Source organism: Acanthaster planci, linkage group LG10 (assembly GCF_054643075.1).
Source record: "Acanthaster planci isolate LZ-2023a linkage group LG10, COTS_SCS, whole genome shotgun sequence".
Classification (NCBI taxonomy): domain Eukaryota; kingdom Metazoa; phylum Echinodermata; class Asteroidea; order Valvatida; family Acanthasteridae; genus Acanthaster; species Acanthaster planci.
Window position 1 is genome coordinate 19,830,923 of NC_141786.1, and position 25,891 is coordinate 19,856,813.

The following is a 25,891-nucleotide window of genomic DNA, read 5'->3' on the forward strand; positions in this document are numbered from 1 at the left end:
GTAAAGAGGGCTCTAGGTACATGTAAGCATAATTTCCTGCTATAGTAAGCACAACTTGGAACCTGGTGCCATGGAACTGGTACCCAGTTCTTAGGAGTGGAGAACATGACAGTACTGCAAGGATTAGTGCAGTAGTGAACACTTGACAGCTTACTATGATGGGAAGGGAGTGCAGAGACAGCCAATGAACATGGGTCAACATGGTCTAACCACGGATGGTTCTTAGGAGTGGAGAACTTGACAGTACTGCAAGGATTAGTGCAGTAGTGAACACTTGACAGCCTACTATGATGGGAAGGGGTGCAGAGAGAGCCGGTGAACGTGGGTCAACATGGTCTAAAAATGGACCATGCTGGAAACCGTGCTGAACATGTAGATGGGTCATTCCATGAGGATGGGGCACAATTTGGGATCATGACAAATGTTACATGGGTTCCATAATGAATAAACTGTTATTTCCCTGCATGTGGATTGCACATTGACATTGTTATACATCCTGCAAGGCTGAATACAGAGGTGTGTGTTAGTTTTACTGAGTAAATGACCTACTCTACAGGTCATGACAGGTGGCAAAAGTTACCCATGTAACAAGGACACCGGCCGTCACAAATTGTGCCCCCACTTCATGGAATGACACAGCCATATTATTTCAACCGAAATATTGATTATTCATCTTCCACAAAATTTCAAAGTTCCTTTTGCCCATCTAAGTGACGAAGCAATTAACTTGTACATGTCTTGTAAAAGTTAAAGTTCTCACCCAACATGTCGCCTCATGTACTGCTCTCAACTTCAGAGGAGAGATTGGAGAAAATTGAAACATCCTCAAAATAATCACAGAGCCTTAAAGTGCCCCACAGTTGCTGGGGTCCACGGCATACATTTGTGTTTGCCTAAAGGCACTCCTTGAAACATCCATTTCTGGTGTTCTATATCAACGTTTATCCCTAAAACCACCCTAATGGTAAACTCAAGATTTTGAAAGACATCAAGTTGTTTGAAAAACCCTGAAATTGGGAAAATCCTGATGAAAAATCTGAACAAATCTCACCCCTGCAATTTCCAGTGTGCTTCTGTGCAATGCTTTGTGATTCCAACAGGTGCTGTATGGTGTCAACGTCAGAACATTGGCTGGTACTGCAGGCAGAGAAGTAGATGAGTCAGGATACTCACTCAGATACCCACACCACTGTCAGGCATCAGTGCTGTGAATGCAATAAGAAATTCAAGATGTGGGTGCTAATCTTTGCTGCACTGAACGGAATTCTTTTAATTATGAACCTGATGGCCTTAACATTATCAAGGCTTTGCTGCACAGAATGGAATTCTTTCAATGATGAACCTGATGACCCTAACATTATCGAGGCTTTGCTGCACAGAGCAGAATTCTTTCAATTATGAACCTGATGATCCTAACATTATCAAGGCTTTGCTGCACAGAACGGAATTCTTTCAATTATGAACCTAATGACCCTAACATTATCATCGCTCCAGATACTTGTCTTCATAATCTATCAGTTGCACCACAAACCGGTACAGCAACAACCAGATTTTGTACACTTGTTATGACAGTTGGTGGTGAAGCAACTATCCAAACGACGATATGCATGTTGGGACTTCACAGATTACCTTGTTGTAACAGGGACACTGTAGTCTAGCAAAGCAAAGATGTAAGGAAAACCTAAAATGGATCTTGCTTTAAGCAGGATACAGTCATAAATCAATGTTTGACTGTATCCCATTTAAACTTGTCTTGTTGACTCTGAGTTGAAGGGTTGGTGTTACTGTGTTGGATTGCAGATTATATGTTGAAGTGCTGTCTGCCTGTTCTAAAGAATGTAACATTAAATGCTGGTTGGTCAAGAGCACATACTCTGGAACAAAATAAAATAAAGAGGAAACAAGAAATGAGACTGTCAACCTTAGAGTAGTGGAAGAGGATCCAGCGAGGACAGCAGGTACCAGACACATCAAGGAGGAATCTCCAGCTCTACGTGTACAGGTTTGTCTCAATCAAAGGATGGTGACGGCAGGCATCCTGTAGTTGGCTTTGGGGATGGTGTCTCTCTGTTGAACAAATGACAGATACTAAACGGTCAAGGGCTGGTGGAGAAATGCCCCAAGGGTCAAGACCACTAATCTCTACAACTATCTCTGTGCCACATTGGAAACAGGAAAAATGAACAAAGGGTGAAATAAACTAATCCAAGCCCATCAATGTAAAGTTCAGGGCTCAATTACATGCAAGCCATCATTACTGGAGTTTTTGAAACAAAAATCAAGTTTTTGTTTTGTCCCTACTTTTTTCATTTGTTTTCAACTTTTTGTAGGTTAGCTTAAATTCAACCCCAAGAAAGAACAGCCCACTCACAGCAATTTTTAAAATGGCTTCCCTATACTTTCTCATTCACTGTGGACCATTTTTCATCTGTAAACTTATCAACTGTTCCTCTGGATGGAAGCACCCAAACCTGGCTTAAATTTCCAAAATACCTTCATTTTTCAGCCAAACAATCTCATTTTTCAAAAGAAACTGTGAGGCAACTGTTTCTGTAATTAGTGCACTGCATCTTTAAGATAGATTTAAGGGATCCATACTGAGCCCTTGTGAAGTCCACAGGTGGGAACCCTCTCTTTATGAACCATTTCTTTGAGGTTGACAGTGCGGCAGAGAGGGGCACACTATTTTAAGTTCAGCAGGATTGTTTAGCCACAGGGACAGTGATGAATATGTTGATGGAAAATGTCAACCATGTGAAAGATGTGGTAGAGTTTACATGCAAATGGCACACTGTTGGCAATGATCATAAAATATGTAACTAAGTAAAGCAAATGGCGCACTGTTGGCAATGATCATAAAATATGTAACTAAGTAAAGCAAATGGCACACTGTTGGCAATGATCATAAAATATGTAACTAAGTAAAGCAAATGGCACACTGTTGGCAATGATCATAAAATATGTAACTAAGTAAAGCAAATGGCACACTGTTGGCAATGATCATAAAATATGTAACTAAGTAAAGCAAATGGCACACTGTTGGCAATGATCATAAAATATGTAACTAAGTAAAGCAAATGGCACACTGTTGGCAATGATCATAAAATATGTAACTAAGTAAAGCAAATGGCACACTGTTGGCAATGATCATAAAATATGTAACTAAGTAAAGCAAATGGCACACTGTTGGCGATGATCATAAAATATGTAACTAAGTAAAGCAAATGACGCACTGTTGGCGATGATCATAAAATATGTAACTAAGTAAAGTAAATGGCACACTGTTGGCGATGATCATAAAATATGTAACTAAGTAAAGCAAATGGCACACTGTTGGCAATGATCATAAAATATGTAACTAAGTAAAGCAAATGATGCACCTGTAGATTTTCCTTCCTCATACAAGTCATCAGAACAGGAAAAAAACGGCTTGAGAATTCTGGCCCAAGATGTGGTGGAGTTCATTTGGCTCAACATTCCAACTGAAGGAGTGGTCAGTGCCTGCATCCAATAAGAAAACTGAGTTAAGGGATGATGAACTGCTGGGAGGTATCGGCAATGCCACAGAGGATGGTGGTTGCCGATACTTTCAAGATCAAGATAAGATTTGCAACCTTGGAGTAGGGTTGGTTTCACATTGGTATAGTCAATTGACAAAATGCCACATGACAACTGGTAAAACACTCTTAGTGTCAAACTGCTATATCCTAGCTTAGGCACAAGAGGACCGGTCACAGACAGGATGTGATCTTGTGTGAGTTTACAAGGTCAGTATCCTGAGTGGGAGTGTATCATCCAAGATACTTAAGTTTAGGGGGAGCTGTGGACTATATTCTCTGTAAAAAACCAATCCCATGGCCCATTGCAGTAGTCAAAGAGGCTTTAAACCAGGTTAACAGTCGCCAAAATACATTGCATGTACCTGATCAAAAACAGGTTGATGTGAGCTTTTATCTTTAAATTGTACTTCAATGATACAAATTGGTGCAGTAAATATATGAACAGGTAAAGCATGTGGTAAGAATTTCAAGGAAGATCAATGGTCAACATGCATTCCTTGGTGCATGACACTGCCTAATTCTCACTGCATGCCACGCCCTTAGTTACATTCCATAAAAGGTCAATGAGGTCATCAAGTGGCCAACAAACAATTTTTGATTGGAAGCCGCATTCCACATCCTGTACTACTTGACTCAAAGGTAAGTCGACAGAAACTGCACTGCCAAGCCGGTCGTCGTACACACACGTACATACACACAGTCTAGCCATGCGCGGTGCTTACTGAGAGTAGTGGGTACATGATGTATGTAGTTGAATGTAGTAAGGAATTTAATCGTTCATGTTGTAGGGCTGAGGTGGCTATGCCTAGGTACCTAGCTATGCGCATAGGTACAGGTATGCCTTTTTACTGCTATGTTATGATTTGGGCTTTGAAACGTATGTTTGATAGCCTTTTTGTGACAATAATTTTTCGGTGGGGGTGTTTTGGAGCATGTGGGCGGTGGACACAATTCTAAAACTTTCATTTTCATGTTCTATAACTCAGGTAATACCAAAATATATTTTGGACCTGTTTCCAACAGGGCATATTCTCAGTAAATGCCTCAGATCACGGGCTCCCACATCAATAATGGCTGCCCCCTGGAGCCATGCTGACTGGAGTTCCTATCCATCCTGCGTAGTGGCACCTTTGGTGGAAATAGCACCTCAATCATTGTTTACAAATGATAAATCCTCATTACCCATTTGGCTTAATGGTTAATTGAGTCGCTACCAACAAGACTGGGTTGGATTGGACACTGCCCATGAAAACAGGTCTTTCCAGCAGACGAGGGGGTGTTTCAGATGGATATTCATAATGCTGGGTCTCCCAAGTGAGACACGTCGAGGGGTAAAGATGCGGAAGGTACATGTACATGTACTGTAACTACATTTCAGGACATGCGTAAGTGAGCAAGGGCGCTGTTTATTTGGCAAATCATTTTCTGAAATCAGAAATCGTGATTAAAATTTGTCTTTTTCTGCGGGCTCTAGCTCCTCCGATTAATTTCCAATTTCAGAATTGGGCAAAATTTCAAGTGAAGCCAGCATTTAATTCATTGAAGTAAGGCACGAATAAGAACAAGCATTTTATGGAAATGTGAAGTTTAAGTTTTTCAGTCAATATCCACACTCATTTTTGTGTGTACACAAAAAAATCACAGCTTGCTCTGCATTACGCTTGTACATAAAACATCTCAAACTATCCCTGCTTCAAACCAAGTTTTCTTTGCCTTGAAGAGTCCGATAGAATCCAAATTTACCTGTACATGCATATCGAAATGTAAATGACATCCTCTCTAACTTTGCTTCTAAAAGAAAATAGCAAACATGGTTGAAAGGTTTATGAGCCTCGATCCCAGTAAAGCAGACCTACAGGACCAAGGCCTACATTTATGCACACTGTAGACCACACCCATGGTCGCTATGCGCTAATGACAGTCATTATGCCAGTCAGCTTGGTAGCTGGGGCAGGCAGCACCGGTATGGCGCCTCCTGCAGTTTTTATGGACAAAAGGTTTAGAAATGAAAATAACACTACGGCCTACAGGCCAAGAATCAAGATGTAATAGGCCTACATGTTTATATACCAGAACTGTGGGGTTCATCATTTAGCCATGGAGGTAGGAAAAGACCTCCATGATCCAGCACGCAGTCTCCCCAGGGAGCGCAGCGGACAGGACGAACATTTCGGGTAGCATAATTAATCTTACTAGTTACAGCCCCATAAATCACCAAATAACTTGAGATATCCGTGTATCTTCTCGGTAATTACATGATAATAAAATTCCACTCTCCCTTTTTTTTATTTTAAAACAAATTATGCATTAAATACCACGGATTATTGTAGCCATGGCTTGACTTGTGCCTCAGCTCAGATCAGTGGATCTCGCGATGCGCGAACTGTCGACACGTCACATGCGCTAGCACGCGCGCAGCTTGCCATTCAAGTACTGAATAATAGCGCCCTCAAGGAAGGTTTCGCTCAACGGAAAAATCCTTTGGTGCATTTGAAAAGGGGTTCTTTTTTCAAGCCCGTTTAGACTGTTGTGTATTTATTTTAATTTCCGTTCAGATAGATGCTTTTAAAAATATTACTTATATATCAATGTTATAGGTTAGATTCTAGCGTCTTTTATTTTTCACCAAAGGCTGAACTGCTTTTTTTTCAAAAAAAAAAAACCTTTACATGGGATGTAGGTGGTGCCCATCGTTAAAATGTGTGGCCAACATTTGGCCCTCTTGGAACTTTCACGACATCAATAGAATGAGCGCTTTGAGGAAACGGTTTGGACCACTTTGGATCAGCGGGGAGAAAGGAATAGCATGCACTATTACCTATTTCACTATGTTGACATTTATTAATGTGGCACAGAAATTTAAAAAAAAGACATCTCCACAGTGCATTAAAACCCTGAGACGCTGTATGTTTTTTTAAACGGTCTCGGGAGCGGCCTCGCCAGGTGAGTCCGTATCATTTCTCAGGGTTGCAGAGCCCCAAGTCCGTCTTCAAGGTATATAAATGCTTCAGTGGTTGTCCCCTAGCCTCTACAGATTCAAAAACCACCAAAAGTACATCACAGTACCGTGGGGGCTGTAATCCAAGGCCATCACAATTTGATGGGGGGGGGCCTCGCCACGCGCCAGCTAAGCCGCACCACCACCACAACACCCCCCCCACAAAAATAACACTTCAAAGACAGCCGAAAGAGGCCTCTGACAAGTTCCAGACAGCTGTCACTGATAAGAAACATTCCACTGTCTGCCCCAGGCACTGTTTGGTAAATAATCCATTAGATTGTGCACAAGGGGCCACTTAGCACACAGTCCTATGGGAGTTGCATTAAATCCTTTTTCTCAACCCACCTCGATAGGCCACTAGTTGACCGACGTCGGCTAAATGAAACTTTAATTAATTAAATTTTTAAACCCTTCTTTGCCACACAGTGTGGCAATTGACATCACGTGCTCAAAATGTTCTAAAGACGAGATTCACCTAGGAGTCGATTCAAATAAAACCTGAAAGTAAGAGGTCACGCAGCGGGCTTCCGGAACCCCCGCGGGGTCCGCCTATGGAGATTTTACACCGTCGGGGCCGTCCTATCACGTTCGATATATTTTGGAAGAATAAATCCTGACGCCATCCCATGAAACCCTCATGCTTGAGTTTTACCTTTGACTTCCTCAACCAATATTTAGGAAAAGTCACCCCAGTGGAAATGGGTAAAAAAACGAATGTTACTACCTTTTACGTCCTGCGATATCGTACCTAGATCTATTCGTGTTCATGCTCGTTTATTTTGTTTTTATTCCCCGTGCTTACATGAAAATGAGATTGTAAAAGGTTGAAAACAGTTTTACCTACCTGTAGTCGATGGATTCCATGTTCCATTGATTTGACATAACGCAGTTAGTGTTGTGAGCAAAAGTTAGATAAAATATTAGAAACATTCCTAAAAGTAGCTTTATCGCTCTAAGTTTATTACCTTATAGCCACCTGCAGCCATGTGAAAAATGTCCGTTTAGTTTCGGCTTTTACCGACAAACATTCATAAAATCTAAACCGTAAATGTTCATCTGCATTCGAGACCGCTGCGCTAGCCCGTTTCTTCATGTATTTTAGATTTTCGGAAGGGATGGGTCAATTTTGGCAGAATATTTCTCTTCTAGGTCAGGTATTTTTTCACTTTCTAAAAATTGATAAACTGGTAAATAATTTCCAGAGCCCCTTTTTTCCAATTTGGGTTTTTAATTAAAGAAGTAACTGAACAAAAACAGGTTACAAATTCTAAAATCTTTGCACGTGATTTTTCCTGTACCAGGGTTCACGAAGCGCGCCATCTATCAGGGGTCAACTTTGAGGCTCTATTCATAATGGATAAATTAATGACGCGTGAAAATAACTCCCCGCGCCTAAAGTTTTAAAGTCTTTCATTCGAAGGATGGATATGCTTCGGGGAGATGTTACTTTAATATTGGGTTTTTTTTACCCTGCTCGACGTGTATGTTGTAGTTAGTGTTTCCTCCGAAAGCTTGTGAAAAATACAAGGGACTTACTTTTGTATCAGGTAATTTGATTTTCCCTTCTAGGCTCGTAAGGATACCTCTTTATGACAGTTCATGTAGTTAGTTCCTGTAAAACCCTGTCAAGGAGGTGGTGCGTGATCCTGTTCTGGGGAGAGTGTTCTTGAGTCGTGTTCCAGCCGTTCGAGCGCGAGAGCAAGAAACCTGCGTCAATAACAGGCCGCTCGAACACGACCTTTAAGTTTGTTTCCAGTATATTAATATTACGATCATAATAACGCAAGCCTGGAAACAACGTTCGAAGGTTGAGAAGTGGCCCCGGCTGGAGCTTATTGTCGTGAGGGAAGGAAAGATTCAAAATTCTACGGAGCCGCTACACGGAGAGGCTTCAATATAAATTCTACATGAATCCTTGTTCACTTGCTATGCATGGACGTAGCTACACGTTTAGCCGTTTTTTTGTCTCTTCTTTCATGAACTTCATATTGATTGCTTCATAATAAATAATTCCAGGTTCCTGGGATCTATTTGTCGAGGAGGGGACAAGGGTTGATCCTAGGTCTCTGGCTTTATAAGTCTTCATGAACGTGGGTGATTGGAAAATGCTTTTCTTTTTGTCTTTCAACTCCAAACGGGGCCATGTGTGGCATTGCAGCTACACGCACCGGCAATCGATTGGTGGTTGTCGAAGAGAACGCATCCATAGATGATAAATTTTGGAATCTTTTTTCCATGCTTGATGATTTGATTATTTCCTCCGCTAATTTAGAGAGCAAAATAAGCACTTTCCCGCTAAGCGACAGGGATAAAGATATCAACATTTTCGAAGTTAGAGATGTCAACAGCAATGTTTCTTCATTTCTTAGTGTGTTAGGGTGATTGGTATCCTTAAATTTATAACGAACAGTAAAATAAATCAGTTATGAAAATAAGACATGGTATCAATAATTGTTATCGATTTTGATGAGTCTATTTTATGCCAGTGAAGGTAAAACCTCTCCATTTTGCGGATATTTGTTGCTGCACAAGCTGTTCAATATTTATAGTAAACTAGGTTCAGTTATCAGGGCTATGGGTAACATTTTTTACGTTAACTTTTCGACCACAACTGTGTAGTTAGCTCGATTCAAATCCGAGGGACCTGCGTTCCTTATACAGTATAAATCTATGATGGCTCATCTTTTAAAGATGGATTTGTTTGCGGAGGTCGTAGCAATAACTCCATATTGGAACGGTATAAGATAAAGTACTGATTAACAAAGGAATAATTGGCGGGCATTACACCGCCCAAAACACTGCACAAGAATCAATGCATTGTACATGAATTGTTTTATGTTATATGATATTCGCTTACGTGTGGCTCACGAAATCTTGTTTATTCTACTATTGTGACGTAGTTTGGTTGCAGAAAGCGTGCAACCTAATACAATAGACATCCATGTACACATTTCTTTCCTGCAGAGATTATATTGAATTGATTGTACTAAACTTTTATACCGGCGTTCAAAATGCAGGTTTGTCTGCTCTTGGATCGTGAATGGTCTAACATGTCATCCTGTGTGCCCAGTACTATAAATCCTGTTTCTACAATAGAGCTTTCCTTTCCAAGCTCACATGCGACAATCAATTAAAGTGGGTGATGTTATGACGCGCTGACTGATCAAAGTCCGTACCCTGCCATCGAATGTTACGGCTGCTGCTTGAAATGACGTGCGCCTTTGCAAGCCACTGCCTAGCGGCTGCAGCAAAAACATATCAACCGGTTCGTTTAACTGCTAGCCGTAGTCAAGCATTTGGAGACGCAGCCTCGTATCGCACTGAAGTTGAAGGTCGCCAACCTGTGACATTGTTGCTTACAATAATACAGCGACACAAACACATAGACTCCGTGTATACGTGGCTTGACACATAGCTGCCTACCTTGGACATCATGTACAAGGAAAGGGATCGCTAAAATAATTCTTTTTCCAACGAGAGATATCTTGACCGAAATAAAATTCACCGTGGCACAACCATCAGATACGATTGGTAAGTTGACGAACGTAGAGGCTCAATAAACGTTCTGGATTGGCCATGGGAACAACAATATGTAAGGCGCTCTCTGTGATGAAGCAAACGTGCAGTGATTGATGCTTGCCAAAGCACAACAGGGACAGTGGTGGACATGTTGTTATGTGGTAATGTTATTCATTCTCCATCGGGAAGTGCAAAGGCAGGGTGTGAGTTAACATGGTCATGGCAGTTGGGGAAGAGGAGGGGCGTGTCAGCAATATCCCCAAGGGGGAGGGAAAGCTTAGCCCTTTTTTAAAGAAGCTCGCTGGTTCCTTATGGACAGGATGGGCGATGGGTTGAACAAAACACATAGACTCACCTCAGCCTCATTCGATTTTAGCTGTGTGGAGTAGTTATGTCAGGTTATGAATGCACCAACCGATTTGTTGCTTCATCAAGGAATGATTAGGTCTACTGTATTGAAATACACGACTAACTTAAAGTTAATGTATGAGCGTTACACTGTAGAGGTTGGTGGAATTGGGAGTCTGAACACACTGCACACTTTCTGGTGAATGGGGATGGGCCGCCAAATTATCCAAGCGCCGCGCCGTTAGGTGCACAACACCACTGTGTGTTATTCATAGGTCATTTCAATATCGAAACTTTTAAACGTCAAAAGTAAAGAAAGACACCTGTAAAGCTCAATTTTTTTATGAGGTAATGCGCAAGAGTTAATCTTTTTTGATGAACGTGTGTCGCCGATACCACTTCTTTTATTTACCCAAAGACGCAGGCAATCTCCCCCCCTCTGGCTTGCATGAATTTAAACCAGAGCTTTGGCTAGCACCCTGCTTGACGAAGGCTTATTGCTACAGGAAAACCTGTCGGGGCTCTATTTAAATGATCTACAGGATTTTACTCTGAGAGCATTTGACGTGAAACGGTGTATTTACCCATGGATGGTTTTCATACACATTAGTAGACTTAATCCGTATCAACCAACTTTCGTTTCATTTATCGATGGTGAATAATGTTAATTTTCATTTAATTCAAAACCTTTCAATGGTTTTCTTTGAACCAGAAAATGGCAACAGGATCAGCAGTGAGTTCAGCTCTAGAGACGATCAGAAGACATCATCTCGAATGCCCCATTTGTAGTGAGAGATTCCAACGACCCAAGATACTGGACTGTCTGCATAGTTTCTGTGAGCAATGTCTGCTGACATGCTGCAGCACGAAGCACCGGGGCTGTACAGAGATTCCTTGCCCCGTGTGTCGACAAGAGACACAACTTCCGGAGGCGGGGGTAAGATGTCTGAAAACCACCTTTTATCTGATCGGTCTTGTTGAGGAGATTGAACTACAGGAAAAGTTGGTGTGTTCGGGTGAGACGAAGCTGCTCTGTGAGACATGTGATGATAGCAATGAGGCAACGCATCGCTGTCTGGACTGTGAACAGAATATCTGCTCACGTTGTCGAAGTACACAGCTACGGACTGTTGTTTCAGCAAATCACACTATACCCCCATTAGAGGAAATTCGTCAAGGGAAGATAAAAATGACCAAGAAGTCCGAAAAATATTGTCCAACGTGTTCAACCCACGAGGGTGAAGTGACGCGATTCTTCTGCACAACTTGTGAGACATTAATCTGTCGAGATTGTACTGTGATAGACCACTGCAAACCGCAACACGCATACATTGATAGAAAACAGGCCACTTCAACATACAAAGAGTCATTAGCTGACTTGTTTTCCCCCCTCGAGAAGATCCTGAATGAACTCCAAGAATCTCTGGAGATAGTTTCAAAAATGAAACACGACCTCGATATCAGAGTAGAGAACGTAATTTCCGTAGTGCATACCAAGGCAGCTGAGATAAGAGCAGAGGTCACTGCTCAAGAAAATCGCATCATCCATGAAATCACAAATATCCAAAGCAATCGTCTGCAAAAACTGGCAGAATATGAGAAAACAATGAGCTTGGCATCGGAGAGAATACAGCATTCATTGGAGACAGCAAGAGAGGTGACAAGGACGGCAGCGGATAGTGAGTTCCTCTCACTCTACGCAACAATCAACAAAGACTTGAAATTGTTGGCAGGTCAAACTATTCCCAGAGTTGACAAGAGGCTTGCACTTCTGGAATTTAAGCTGTGTGAGGGGGTAGGTGACATCAGTCTGGGCAAGGTGGTGACGGAAGGAAAGTGGGAGCAGCGATGTGTGTTTGGTCGCAATGGAAGCGGTCCAGGAGAGTTCCGTGGGGCTCGTGGCATTGCTGCTCATCAGCCTGATGAGGTTGCAGTGGCTGACCACTGGAACAAACGAGTTGTGATCTGCAGCATCGATGGTAATCAGAAAAGCACAATCCCGATGGAAGGATGTAAGTTTGGATAGAAACTGCTCACAGCGATACACTGCTGCTTTGTTTATCTTAAATGCATTCATGATTTCTTTTTGAAGTACGATTTCAAACAGTGGTGTATCCTGCCTGATGTGTGTGTTGGGGGCAAAATCAAAAGCAAAATGCTTATTCAACATGATGGTAGGGAGACAAAATGTCGAAAGCCTTAGGCCTACTCACAGTCCCAACTCCCTTGCTTCAATTTCTAAGGGTTTGTTCATGTTTGATAAATACTCGTAAATACACTGATTACTTTCTTCCTATTCACCTATGACGTAATCTAAAACAAACAGGCTAAACAACCCGTCGGTTGGTTGCAAGTTGCCGCCGCTGCATACGCCACTGGTGTCAAGCCACATAACAAATCTAAAGTCTTTTGGCAGAGTCACATGGTACCTAGACGGAGGAGGCTCTAAAAGAAAAAAATGATTGGCATGTTTATTTCTCCAGATATTGCAGCAAAGTTTATTTAGAATTTTTTTTCTCCCCAAAAAGACTACACGGCAGCTTAATTGTACAATACCTGGATTCTTAAAAACAAATCCAGTGAACCTCAATTGCGGATCAAACATTTTTTTAAACATTTAGGCAGATATGTCACATAACAACAAAACAGATATGCGCTTCGAATTCACTGCAACAAATGTTGGACACGCTGCATCTGCACAATGGTTCGTGATCAACATTTCCTCCCTTAAAGGCTCAATGCGCATTTCTGTTTTTGTGAAGTATCTATTTGCCAGCGTTCATTCGTCCATGTTTAAATACTATGCAGCACAGGTAGTGGGCGGTAACGAGGAGAACGCCCTCTTGCTCCTTATTTTGATGGAAAATTTACTTTCTTTTCCTAAAGATCGTTGCCACACGACCGAGTGTTCTAGTATATTAAATTTACGAACATTTTAACGCAAGCCTGGCAACAACGAAGGTTGAGAAGGGGCTCCGGCTGGGCTTATTGTCGTGAGGGAAGGAAAAATTCCAAATTCCACGGACTCGCTAGACAGGGAGGGGAGGCTTCAATATACATTCTACATGAATCCTTGTTCACTTGCTATGCATGGACGTAGCTACACGTTTAGCCGTTTTTTGTCACTTCTTCCATGAACTTCATATTGATTGCTTCGAAGTAAATAATTCCAGGTTCCCGGGATCCATTTGTCAAGGAAGGGACAAGGGTTGATCCTATGTCTCTGGCTTTATAACTCTTCATGAACGTTGTTGGTTGGCTAGTTCATGCTTTTCTTTTTGTCTTTCAACTCCAAACAGGGCCACGTGGCGTTGCAGCTACACGCACTGACAATCGCTTGGTGGTTGTTGAGGAGAACGCATCCCACGTGAAAGTCTTTGACAAGGCCAAAACGCTGGCTTTCCAGTTCCCCACAGTGCCACCGAGTGAGGTCGGTAAGACCGCAGTGAATCTCCAGAGTGCAGCAGTCAAGACGGATGGGACCATTGTGGTAGGTGACATCGAGAGAATGGTGCTGACCGAACACAGCCCCACTGATGGGGAACTCAGGAGCACCATCCCAGTCAAGATTAAACCTCGTTATGTGGCTGTTGACAGCAATGATCGAGTTGTAATCAGTGACTGGGAAAAACAGTTAGTCGGTGTTGTTGATGGGAATGGTGATACACTGTTCACCATCAAACCTACAATCGATGGTGAGGTAGTTAGATACTGTACTGGTGTATGCGCAGATAGCACAGACATCTATGTTGCATCGTGTAATCGTGATGGCACCGGTCATATCCACCACTATGACCATCGAGGCGGCTTTCTCCACTGCGTCGCACAAGGTCTGTTTAACCCCCAGGGAATCACATTCACAGCAGATGGGCAACTGGCAGTTGGAGACTACTACTCAGTGAAGATTTATGACTTTGTTTAATGTAACACAAACAAATCGATTTCCTTCCGCTTTTTTTGGGAGGAAACAGCAGTAGCATTAGTCGGAAATGTTGCGGTGTGAACAACTTTTCATTCAATTTCATGACTTGTTTTTTAAATAGAAAATTATATCTACAAATGTTTGCGTAGGCTTACTGCATAGTAGAAATGGAAGGCAAACTGCATTAAAATTTCACTGAGACGGGATTCAAACTATGGGAGCTACGTAAAGTGCTTATCATTTAAACAAATTTCCTTTGTTAGTTTTTCATTGTTAACTATATTTTCTCACGACATATGAATTATTGTCATAGTCCATTTAACAGTAGTAAATGTATCCCAATATTGGTGAGTTACACCTACTGTTAGCGCTCACATTTTAATGCAAACATCTTGCAGGGGATTATCAAATTAAGGAGAGTATAAAAACTGAGATTTACATAAAATTTTAATTTATTCAAAAGCTTACTTTGTGTGAGTAGTGGGATAGTGAAGTTCTTGCCATTTAAATAGTGAAGTACATTTGTAAATGTCGATGTGAAACTCACGTTTGGAGGAATATTCCCCTCATAACTAAACTGTCCCTTTGTGTTGAACCGCCTTATTGTTATTTGCAGTTGAATGTATATTACGAATTAATACCTCGTTAAAGACAGGCCCGATGTCACCATTTGGAGGAGAGTTATATTGATTCATTTCCTTTGCAACTCCTTTCGAAATAAAATTCATTTCATTTTCTTTTGAACTCAAATGAAGGTTTTGTTAGAAATTTAAATGATGTTTTTCTCGGTGGCAGAGGCAAAAGCAAGATGAAATGTAGGTTATAAAACGTTTCATTTGCAAATTGCTTAATTTTCTTGCATTTTATTTACATAGTTTTAATTACTGACGGCAACAATATTCCACATATAGAATATAAACGTTTTCAAAGGCTATGCCTGAGTATTATTTAAACGCAACATGACCTTTTCATTTTTTTTAAATGTGAATATTTATCATGACGTAGGTAATTGACATTGTAACAGTTATTTGCATAGCCCTGGGTAAAGTTGTTACTTTTCGGCTGACGTCCTCGAATGTTTCCTGCACAAGGAAGGGTTGAACACGCATCTGAACCTCTTCCAAATAAAAAAGCTAAGTCCCAAGACTCGTTTTGAGAGTGGACAGATTTACTGAATTATCCGTATGGTTGTATAGTTGCCCGTTGTACTATGTAGTGATATGAAGTAAGCCGTACGTTATCAGTAATCAAGAAGTCTTGGGGACATATCAAGAACCAGACCCGTAAAACGACAGCTCTCCAGGAAGTTTGTGAGAGAGCTGTTAAAGGGTGCCATAATTGAGGTTGTTTAATTACTCCTGGTTGTTTGTCTGCGCGTGACATATGATCTGGCTGTCAGTAACGAAATCGTACAGTCTAAAGGAAAACGCTCTTGGGTATTTCAGGATTTTTGTGATAAAGTCTGAAATAAACTATTATTAAATTAAAGATGGATTGATTTGCGTAGGTCGTAGCAGTAACTCCGATTGGAACGGTATAAGATAAAGTACTGATTAACAAAGGAACAATTGGCGGGTATTACACCGCCCAAAACACTGCACAAGAATCAATGCATTGTACATGAATTGTTTTATGTTATATGATATTCGCTTACGTGCGGCTCACGAAATCTTGTTTATCCTACTATTGTGACGTAGTTTGGTTGCAGAAAGCGTGCAACCTAATACAATAGACAAATATGTACACATTTCTTTCCTGCAGAGATTGTATTGAATTGATTGTACTAAACTTTTATCCAGGCGTTCAAACTGCAGGTTTGTCTGCTCTTGTATCGTGAATGGTCTAACATGGCATCCTGTGTGTCCTGTACTATAAATCCTGTTCCCACAATAGAGCTTTCCTTTCCAAGCTCACATGCGTCAATCAATTAAAGTGGGTGTTGTTATGACGCGCTGACTGATCAAAGTCCGTACCCTGCCATCGAATGTTACGGCTGCAGCTTGAAATAACGTGCGCCTTTGTCAGCCACTGCCTAGCGGCTGCAGCAAAAACATATCAACCGGTTCGTTACTGCTAGCCATAATCAAGCATTTGTGGACGCTATATATCAGGCAGTGGATCGCTAAAATAATTCTCTTTCCAACGAGAGATATCTTGACCGAAAACAAATCACCGTGGCACAACCATCAGATACAATTGGTAAGTTGACGAACGTAGAGGCTCAATAAACGTTCTGGATTAGCCATGGGAACAACAGTATGTAAGGCGCTCTCTGTGACGAAGCAAACGTGCAGTGATTGATGCTTGCCAAAGCACAACAAGGACATTGATGGACATGTTGTTATGTGGTAATGTTATTCATACTCCATCGGGAAGTGCAAAGGGCAGGGTGTGAGTTAACATAGTCGTGGCATTTGGGGAAGAGGAAGGGCGTGTCAGCAATATCCCCAAGGGGGAGGGAAAGCTTAGCCCTTTTTTAAAGAAGCTCGCTGGTTCCTTATGGACAGGATGGGCGATGGGTTGAACAAAACACATCAACTCACCTCGGCCTCATTCGATTTTTAACTGTGTGGAGTAATTATGTCGGGTTATGAATGTACCAACCGATTCGTTGCTTCATCAAGGAATGATTAGGTCTACTGTATTGAAATACACGACTAACTTAAAGTTAATGTATGAGCGTTACACTGTAGAGGTTGGTGGAATTGGGTGTCTGAACACACACCGCACACTTTCTGGTAAATGGGGATGGGCCGCCAAATTATCCAAGCGCCGCGCCGTTAGGCGCACAACACCACTGTGTGTTATTAATAGGTCATTTCAATATCGAAACTTTTAAACGTCAAAAGTAAAGAAAGACACCTGTAAAGCTCAATTTTTCTATGAGTTAATGCACAACAGTTAATCTTTTTTGATGAACGTGTGTCGCCGATACCACTTCTTTTATTTACCCAAAGACGCAGGCAATCTCCCCCCCCCCACTGGCTTGCATGAATTTAAACCAGAGCTTTGGTTAGCACCCTGCTTGATGAAGGCATATTGCTACAGGAAAACCTGTTGGGGCTTTATTTAAATGATCTACAGGAATTTACCCTGACCATAATTGACGTAAGACGATGTATTTACCCATGGATAGTTTTCATACACATTAGTAGACCTAATCCGTATCAACCAACTTTCGTTTCGTTTATCGATGGTGAATAATGTTGATTTTCATTTAATTCAAGACCTTTTAATGGTTTTCTTTGAACCAGAAAATGGCTACAGGATCAGCAGTGAGTTCAGCTCTAGAGACGATCAGCAGGCATCATCTTGAATGCCCCATTTGTAGTGAGAGATTCCAACGACCCAAGATACTGGACTGTCTGCATAGTTTCTGTGAGCAATGTCTGCTGACATACTGCAGCACGAAGCACCAGGGCTGTACAGAGATTCCTTGCCCCGTGTGTCGACAAGAGACACAACTTCCACAAGTGGGGGTTAGAGGCCTGAAAACCAACTTTTATCTGATCGGTCTGGTTGAAGAGATTGAAGTACAGGAAAAGTTGGTGTGTTCGGGTGAGACGAAGCTGCTCTGTGAGACATGTGATGATGGCAGTGAGGCAACGCATCGGTGTCTGGACTGTGAACAGAATATCTGCTCACGTTGTCGAGGTACACAGCTACGGATCGCTGCCACGTCGAGCCACGCAATACCTCCATTAGAGGAAATCCGTCAAGGGAAGATTAAAGTGAAAAAGCTGCCTGAACAATACTGTCCAAAATGTCCAACCCACGAGGGGGAAGTTACACGATTCTTCTGCACAACGTGTGAAATGTTAATTTGTCGAGATTGTACTGTGATAGACCACTGCAAACCGCAACACGCATACATTGATAGAAAACAGGCCACTTCAACATACAAAGAGTCATTAGCTGACTTGTTTTCCCCCCTCGAGCAGATCCTGAATGAACTCCAAGAATCTCTTGAGATAGTTTCAAAAATGAAACACGACCTAGATATCAGAGTAGAAAACGTAAGTTTAGTAGTGCATACCAAGGCAGCTGAGATAAGAGCAGAGGTCACTGCTCAAGAAAATCGCATCATCCATGAAATCACAAATATCCAAAGCGATCGTCTGCAAAAACTGGCAGAATATAAGAAAACAATGAGTTTGGCATCGGAGAGAATACAGCATTCATTGCAGACAGCAAGAGAGGTGACAAGGACAGCAGCGAATAGTGAGTTCCTCTCACTCCATGCAACAATCAACAAAGACTTGAAATTGTTGGCAGGTCAAACTATTCCCAGAGTTGACAAGAGGCTTGGATTTCTGAAGTTCAAGCCGAGTAAGGGGGTAGGTGACATCAGTCTTGGCAAGGTTGTGACGGAAGAAAAGTGGGAGCAGCGATGTGTGTTTGGTCGCAAGGGAAGCGGTCCAGGAGAGTTTGATGGGGCTTGGGGTATTGCTGCTCGTCAGCCTGATGACGTTTCATTGGCTGAAATCTGGAACAAACGAGTTGTGAACTGCAGCATCGATGGTAACCAGAAAAGCACAATCCCGATGGAAGAAAGTAAGTTTGTGTAGGAACTGCTAACAAACGATACACTGGTGCTTTGTTTTTTTTTGTAAAAATATTATCATTTATTTCGGAATGGGAGACTTTGAGACGTATGGTGGCGGTAGACAAACCGGTCCTTCTCCTCGGTTGTGCACGTGCTCAGAACTAACACGAATTCCAAGAACTGCACGCGCATGCCCAGATCAACCAAAAAGGACAGTTGTGTCTGCCGCCACTGTGCGTCTCAAAGTCTCCCATTGCTCGGTGTCAAACAGCGACGTGTCAAGCCTTTGGTGTGTGGGTACCCTTGAGTTTGTATACCTATTCAAATCGTGCACCTATAAAAATAGGGGACAAAAGGAACCACGGTTGCCGAAGAGTAAGTTAGTACTTGCAAATATACTGATTACTTTCTTTCCTACTCACCTATGACGTAATCTAAAACAAACAGGCTAAACAACCCGTCGATTGGGGGCAAGTTGCCGCCGCTGGATACGCCACTGGTGTCAAGCCACATAACAAATCTAAACGCTTTTGGCAGAGTCACATGGTACCCAGACGGAGGAGGCTTTCAGAGAAAAAAAATGATTGGCGTGTTTATTTTTCCAGTTATTGCAAGATATGTTATTCAAAGAATTTTCAACTCTCCAGAAAGACTACAGGGCAGTTTAGCTGCATAATGCATTGATTCTTAAAAACAAATCCAGTGAACCTCAATTCTGGATAAAACATTTTTAAAGGGAGAGCAAACAGCCAAAAGATGATTTTTTGTGGGCGGGGTAATGCAAAAAATAATTATTCATTTTTGGGTCACAATTAATGGGGTAAACATCAAATATATGAGGTTTTTGAAGTGGTTACGTATTATTTGTTTTCTTTAATGCTTCAAGTGAATGAAATGCTTTCTATTTCACCCTTTAAACATTCAGGGAAATATAATATGTGCTTCTAATTGTTGGACACGTTTCATCTACACAGTGGGTCATGATCAACATTTCGTCCCGTACATCTCTAAGCGTATTTCTGTTTTTGTGAAGTATCTATTTGCCAGCGTTCATTCGTCCATGTTTAAATACTATGCAGCACAGGTAGTGGGCGGTAACGAGGAGAACGCCCTCTTGCTCCTTATTTTGATGGGAAACTTACTTTCTATTCCTAAAGTTCGTTGCCACACGACCGAGTGTTCTAGTATATTAATATTACGGACATTTTAACGCAAGCCTGGCAACAACAAAGGTTGAGAAGCGACTCCGGCTGGGCTTATTGTCGTGAGGGAAGGAAAAATTCCAAATTCCACGAACTCGCTAGACAGGGAGGGGGAGGCTTCATTGTACATTCTACATGAATCCTTGTTCACTTGCTATGCATGGACGTAGCTACACGTTTAGCCGTTTTTAGTCACTTCTTCCAAGAACTTCATATTGATTGCTTCACAATAAATAATTCCAGGTTCCCGGGATTTATTTGTCGAGGAAAGGACAAGTGTTGATCCTAGGTCTCTGGCTTTATAACTCTTCATGAACGTAGTTGGTTGGTTGATGCTTTTCTTTTTGTCTTTCAACTCCAAACAGGGCCACTTGGCATTGCAGCTACACGCACCGGCAATCGCTTGGTGGTTGTGGAGGAGAACGCATCCCGCGTGAAAGTCTTTAACAAGGACAACACGCTGGCTTTCCAGTTCCCCACAGTGCCACCGAGTGAGGTTGATAAGACCGCAGTGGACCTCCAGAGTGTAGCAGTCAAGACAGATGGGACCATTGTGGTTGGTGATGTCAAGAGAATGGTGCTGACCGAACACAGCCCCACTGATGGCGAACTCGGAAGCACCATCCCAGTCAAGATTGAACCTTGTTATGTCGCTGTTGACAGCAATGATCGAGTCGTAATCAGTGACTATGAACAACAGTTAGTCGGGGTTGCTAGTGCGAATGGTGATACACTCACCATCAAACCTACCATCGATGGTGAGGTAGTTAGATGCTGTACTGGTGTATGCGCAGATAGCACAGGCATCTGTGTTGCAATGCATAATGATGATGATGAAACCGGTCATATCCACCACTATGACCCTCAAGATGGCTTTCTCCACTGCATCGCAGAGGGTGTGTTCTGCCCCCAGGGAATCACATTCACAGCAGATGGGCAACTGGCAGTTGCAGACTTTTACTCAGTGAAGATTTATGACTTTGTTTAATGTAACACAAACAAACCGATCTCCTTCCGTTTCCTTCGGGAGGAAACAGCAGTAGCATTAGTCGGAAACGTTGGAATGTAAACAACATTGCCTTCAATTTGATGACTTATTTTTTAAATAGGAAATTAGATCCACAAAGGTTTGCGTAGGCTTACTGCATAGTAGAAATGGAAAGCAAACTACATTAACATTTCACTGAGATGGGATTCAAAAGTATGGGAGCTACGTAAAGTGCTTATCATTTAAACAAATTTCCTTTGTTAGTTTTGCATTGTTAACTATATTTTCTCACGACAGTTTAATTAAAATTAAAGCTGACTTCTGAATGTTAAGTGAAGCAACTGTTGTTGCACAACTCTTGCAATAAATTGATTAGTATATTTTACAATGTATAGCTAGACCCATAGAATAGATGTAGTCTTGAGGGTAAAATCAAACACTTGGCAAATGTAAATGACTTTACGAACAACTCAGTAGCTCAATTAAAATCACTGGACATGTTCGTATCTTACAATGTTGAGCTACGATGGCGCTTCTTTCTTTACAGATGGGTTGATTTGCTGAGGTTGTAGCAGTAACTCCAGTTTTGAACGCTGTAAGATAAAGTACTGATTGACGAAGGAATGTTGACGAGTTTAAAACCGCCAATTACACTGCACAGGCTGATGGGCAAGGTGACTGGGATAGGTACAAGACGAGTCAGCACGTTTGGAAAAAAGAAACAAATTTCATGAAAGAATAATTCTGCTCCTTAGTAACAAAACATTATAGATTTTTAAACGTAAAATGAACTTTCGAGTAAAATGTGAATTTCAGAGAAATTACTGACAGCAACAATATTCCACTTACAGAATATAAACGTTTTCAAAGACTATGCCTGAGTATTATTTGAAGGCAACATGACCTTTTCAATTTTTTTAAATGTGAATCTTTACCATGACGTGTGTAATTCACATTGTAACGGTTATTTACATACCCATGGGTAAAGTTGTCACTTTTCGGCTGACCTCCTTGAATCTTTCCTGCACAAGGAAGGGTTGAACACGCATCTAAACCTCTACCAAATAAAAAAGCTAAGTCCCAAGACTCGTTTTGACAGTGGACAGATTTACTGGATTATCCGTATGGTGGTATAGTTGCCCCTTGTACTGTGTAGTGATATGAAGTAAGCCGTAAGTTATCAGTAATCAAGAAGTCTTGGTGACGTATCAAGAACCAGACCCGTAATACGACAGCTCTCCAGGAAGTTTGTGAGAGAGCTGTTAAAGGTTGCCATAATTGAGGTTGTTTAAATACTTCTGGTTGTTTGTCTGCGTGTGACATATGACCTGGCTGTCAGTAACGAAATCGTACAGTCTAAAGGAAAACCCTCTTGGCTATTTAAGGACTTTTGTGATGAAATCTGAGGTGTAGGGACATTGCTGTTGCAGTGTGAATAAAATGTACGTAGTCTGTGTTTGAAAGAAGAGCGTTGCACATCGACTGCTTTCATTTAATGCTTTATTCCTTTAAGAAATGGAATTTCTTCCTTCTAGGCTGTAGTTTCTGAGGCTGCCTACATGTATGTATGACTGTACCCCGGGTAGTTAGTTGGGTCAATGCATCAAAGTTGAGTATTACAAGCAACATCTTGTGTGTCTCTCTACGTCTACATACCACGTCCGGTGCTTGTTGCATTCACGTTGAGAATGGCTTCCCTGTCCCGTCCCATTTCAACCATGTTGATCCTATAATTCTAGATATCCATTTTCTTCCCTATCACATTAGTACTTGGCAACTAAATTGAAATCTGTAGAGAGAGTATCTCGAACGTAAAGCCTGTGTAAATATTAATACGCCTTTAGTTTTGTTTTTGGTAGCCGACCTGTTACGGGAATCCAAACAAACTGACCTCAGGAAAGAGCTTGGCCTTTTGCGCAGAATGCTGGTTTTCCAGAGCATTTAAGCGCACAGATCCGGAGCGTTAGGTCTGAGGGAACTTTGCTGGAGCGTAAAAAGCGAAATTAAGAGACTTGTGGGTCATTTTACGAGATCGACAAAGAATGAATAATCTGGTCAAACCCAAGTACGGTTGTTGTCCCAACTCAAGATTACCATTGCAACCAATAGGTGCAGTATGGCCGATCACACTGCATTAATATACGTTGTTACGATCCGACTGTACGAACTGTCAGTCCCTAGAAACAAATAATTTCTCTACGTGTACAAATAGTTGAATTGGAGTTAAAAGGGAGACTGAATTGGCAAAGCCGGAAGTTTCAAGTTTGTGTCAGTGAAGCTTCAGGCCTACAAACGTATCGTAAAAACCAGCGTCGGTCTATGTTGTACTATTCCCCATACATTGATCGTGTATCTTTACTTTACACCACACCCTGTCGGCGCCATTTTCCAAAAACACATCGAGTTTAAACTGTCAAAACTCTCGTACGGGTGCGAGTTTTTCTTTGCAGTAACGGAACAATCTCACCAAACGTCTTCACAAATCAACTGATTCAGTTTAATTAAAAGTAAAGCTGACTTCTGGATGTTAAGTGAAGCAACTGTTGTTGCACAACTCTTGCAATAAATTGATTAGTATATTTTACAATGTATAGCTAGACCTATAGAATAGATGTAGTCTTGAGGATAAAATCAAACACTTGGCAAATGTAAATGACTTTACCAACAACTCTGTGGTTAGCTCAATTAAAATCACAGGACGTGTTCGTATCTTACAATGTTGAGCTATGATGGCGCTTCTTTCTTTACAGATGGGTTGATTTGCTGAGGTTGTAGCAGTAACTCCAGTTTTGAACGCTGTGAGATAAAGTACTGATTGACGAAGGAATGTTGGCGAGTATTAAACCGCTGATTACACTGCACAGGCTGATGGGCAAGGTGACTGGGATAGGTACAAGACGAGTCAGCACGTTTGGAAAAAAGAAACAAATTTCATGAAAGAATAATACTGCTCTTTAGTAACAAAACATTATATATTCTTAAATGTAGAATGAACCTTCGAGTAAAATGTGAATTTCAGAGAGCGAAAACCTTTTTTTGAGAGTGATTATTGATCTGTAATATGAATTAGCATTGAAGTAAAAACACAAAGGACGTTTTCTCCATAAGTCTTATGTTGTTTGTTGTTCCAGACGTCATTTAATCGGTTCATTTATTGTACAAGACCTCTCCTTGATTTAAGTAAGATTTGTCTTCAAGAATAAAATGGTTCCAAACGACTGTTCCCGTGGGCCGTCTTTGTTTATCTGAACTACTGTCTGTGGTGTTGTTGTGTTTCTACCCAGGCAGTCGCTCATTTTGTATTTTGGAAAAATTATAGAGCTTTGTGGAACCTCTATGGGCGCCCTTTTTACACTGCTTTATTTTTGTAAATTTATCTGAAACATATGACAATAAATACAGTACCGGGGTAATGGTGCGGTGACGTGGGACTGAACAATGTCCGTACCCGGTTTCCTAGTCTTACGGCTGCGGTATGAAATAACAAATGTGCTTATGCAAGCCACTGCCTAACGGCTGCAGCCATTTCATATTAGCCTGTTTGGTACTGCTAGCCATAGCCAATCATTTCATAGCCAACCTCTCATCGAACTGAAGTTGAAGGTCACCAACCTGTGACATTATTGTTTACGTCGTGAGTGGCGCTCATGAGTCAATTCACAGACGTGTGTAGCCACGCACATACATGTAGGCCTACGCCATGTTCCAGGAAGTGGATTGCTAAAATAATTCTCATTGCAAAGAGCGAGAAATCTTGGCAATATTTTTAAGGCTGACAAACACAGACGCTTTATGAACGTTCATTCAACGCGGTGAGTAGAATTACAGCATTTAAGACACTCCATATATGACGAATCAAAGTGCAGTGGTTGATGCTTGGCAAAGGAGAAGAGGGGCAGTGGACATGTTGTATTGTGGTGATGTTATGCATTTTCCATCACGAAATGTAAAGGGCAGGATATGACTATAGCATAGTTATGATAGTAGGGGAAGAGGAGGGCGTGTCAGCAATCACCCCAAAAGGAGGGGGGAGTAGCTCTGTTTTAAGCAAAGTCGTTTGTATCTTATTGACGCGATGGCCGATGGGTTGAGAGAGACACCTCAACTCAACACAGCCTCATTCGATTTTCAGCTGTGTGGAAGAAGTTATGTCAGGGCCAATACACCAATCAATTCAGTGCTTCATCAATTAATGATTACCGTATGGACATACTCGACTAAACTGGAGTTTAAAGTTTATATAATTATGAGCGTTAGACTGTAGAGGTTGGGGGAAGTGGGTGTCTGATGAGCATTGCACATCTTCTGGTAAATGGAGATGAGCCGTCAAATTATCCCAGCGCCGTTAGGCGTTGCGCAACACAACTGTGTATTATTAATAGGTCATTTATGTATGAAAACGTTAAACGTTTTTTAAAAAATACATGTGAAGATTAATGTCTGTATAAGGCAATGCACAAAAATGGTCAATCATTTTGATGAACGGGTGTCGCCCTCACAGCTTCTTTTATTTGCCAAGGACGCAGGCTACCCCTCCCCCCACTTCATGGCCATCATGAATTTAAATTTAACCAGAGCTTTAGTTAGCACCCTGCTTGCCGAAGGCATATTGCTAAAGGGAAATCTGCCGTGGCTCTGGTTGATGGACCTACAGGGATTTACCCTGACAGTAATTGATGTAAAACAAGGAAAGTTATGCAAAGTATGTTTGAGCGTATTTTTCCCATGGTTTTCATACACTTTATGAGAGACCTAATCTGCACGTTCTCATTTATCGATGGTGAATAATGATGTTTTTCATTTAA

At 41.5% G+C, this 25,891-nt stretch overlaps 5 protein-coding genes across 12 annotated transcripts in view; 4 read left to right on the forward strand and 1 right to left on the reverse strand.

The window, feature by feature from the left end:
* The window catches only part of LOC147797958 (uncharacterized), a 216,358-nt gene that overhangs the window by 94,872 nt on the left and 95,595 nt on the right, over positions 1-25,891 (forward strand). The window lies entirely within an intron of this gene.
* Positions 1-25,891, reverse strand: part of LOC147797963 (uncharacterized) — a 236,968-nt gene that overhangs the window by 40,198 nt on the left and 170,879 nt on the right. For 3 of the 5 annotated variants that reach the window (XM_087141802.1, XM_087141801.1, XM_087141806.1), the window contains 3 exons: positions 3,381-3,501; positions 1,922-2,067; positions 1,052-1,137 (listed from right to left, as the gene is read on the reverse strand). In XM_087141802.1, the coding sequence (XP_086997928.1) occupies positions 1,052-1,137; positions 1,922-1,971 (136 nt within the window). In that variant the 5' untranslated portion in view covers positions 1,972-2,067; positions 3,381-3,501. The other 2 variants (XM_087141803.1, XM_087141805.1) reach the window with 2 other exon arrangements.
* LOC147797965 (E3 ubiquitin-protein ligase TRIM56-like) lies at positions 9,622-16,163 on the forward strand. Its single transcript, XM_087141786.1, has 3 exons — positions 9,622-10,092; positions 11,141-12,440; positions 13,728-16,163. Exons 2-3 carry the CDS (start codon positions 11,144-11,146, stop codon positions 14,348-14,350), a joined length of 1,920 nt encoding a protein of 639 aa, XP_086997912.1. The 5' UTR covers positions 9,622-10,092; positions 11,141-11,143; the 3' UTR covers positions 14,351-16,163.
* Positions 16,416-22,552, forward strand: LOC147797966 (E3 ubiquitin-protein ligase TRIM56-like). The gene is made up of 3 exons (XM_087141787.1): positions 16,416-16,549; positions 17,605-18,904; positions 20,464-22,552. The coding sequence occupies exons 2-3, from the start codon at positions 17,608-17,610 to the stop codon at positions 21,084-21,086; spliced, it is 1,920 nt and encodes a 639-aa protein (XP_086997913.1). The 5' UTR covers positions 16,416-16,549; positions 17,605-17,607; the 3' UTR covers positions 21,087-22,552.
* The window catches only part of LOC147797967 (E3 ubiquitin-protein ligase TRIM56-like), a 189,521-nt gene continuing 188,369 nt past the window's right edge, over positions 24,740-25,891 (forward strand). Inside the window, exon 1 of the mRNA XM_087141783.1 lies at positions 24,740-24,898. The gene's annotated coding sequence lies outside the window, so the exon portion shown is untranslated. The remainder of the gene's footprint in view (positions 24,899-25,891) is intronic.

Excerpts from the sequence above, each read along its gene's own strand:
- LOC147797966 (XM_087141787.1), top strand. The coding sequence starts at position 17,608 with ATGGCTACAGGATCAGCAGTGAGTTCAGCTCTAGAGACGATCAGCAGG. Across the intron at positions 18,905-20,463 it reads CACAATCCCGATGGAAGAAA|GGCCACTTGGCATTGCAGCT; the intron begins GTAAGTTTGTGT and ends AACTCCAAACAG.
- LOC147797965 (XM_087141786.1), top strand. The coding sequence starts at position 11,144 with ATGGCAACAGGATCAGCAGTGAGTTCAGCTCTAGAGACGATCAGAAGA. Across the intron at positions 12,441-13,727 it reads CACAATCCCGATGGAAGGAT|GGCCACGTGGCGTTGCAGCT; the intron begins GTAAGTTTGGAT and ends AACTCCAAACAG.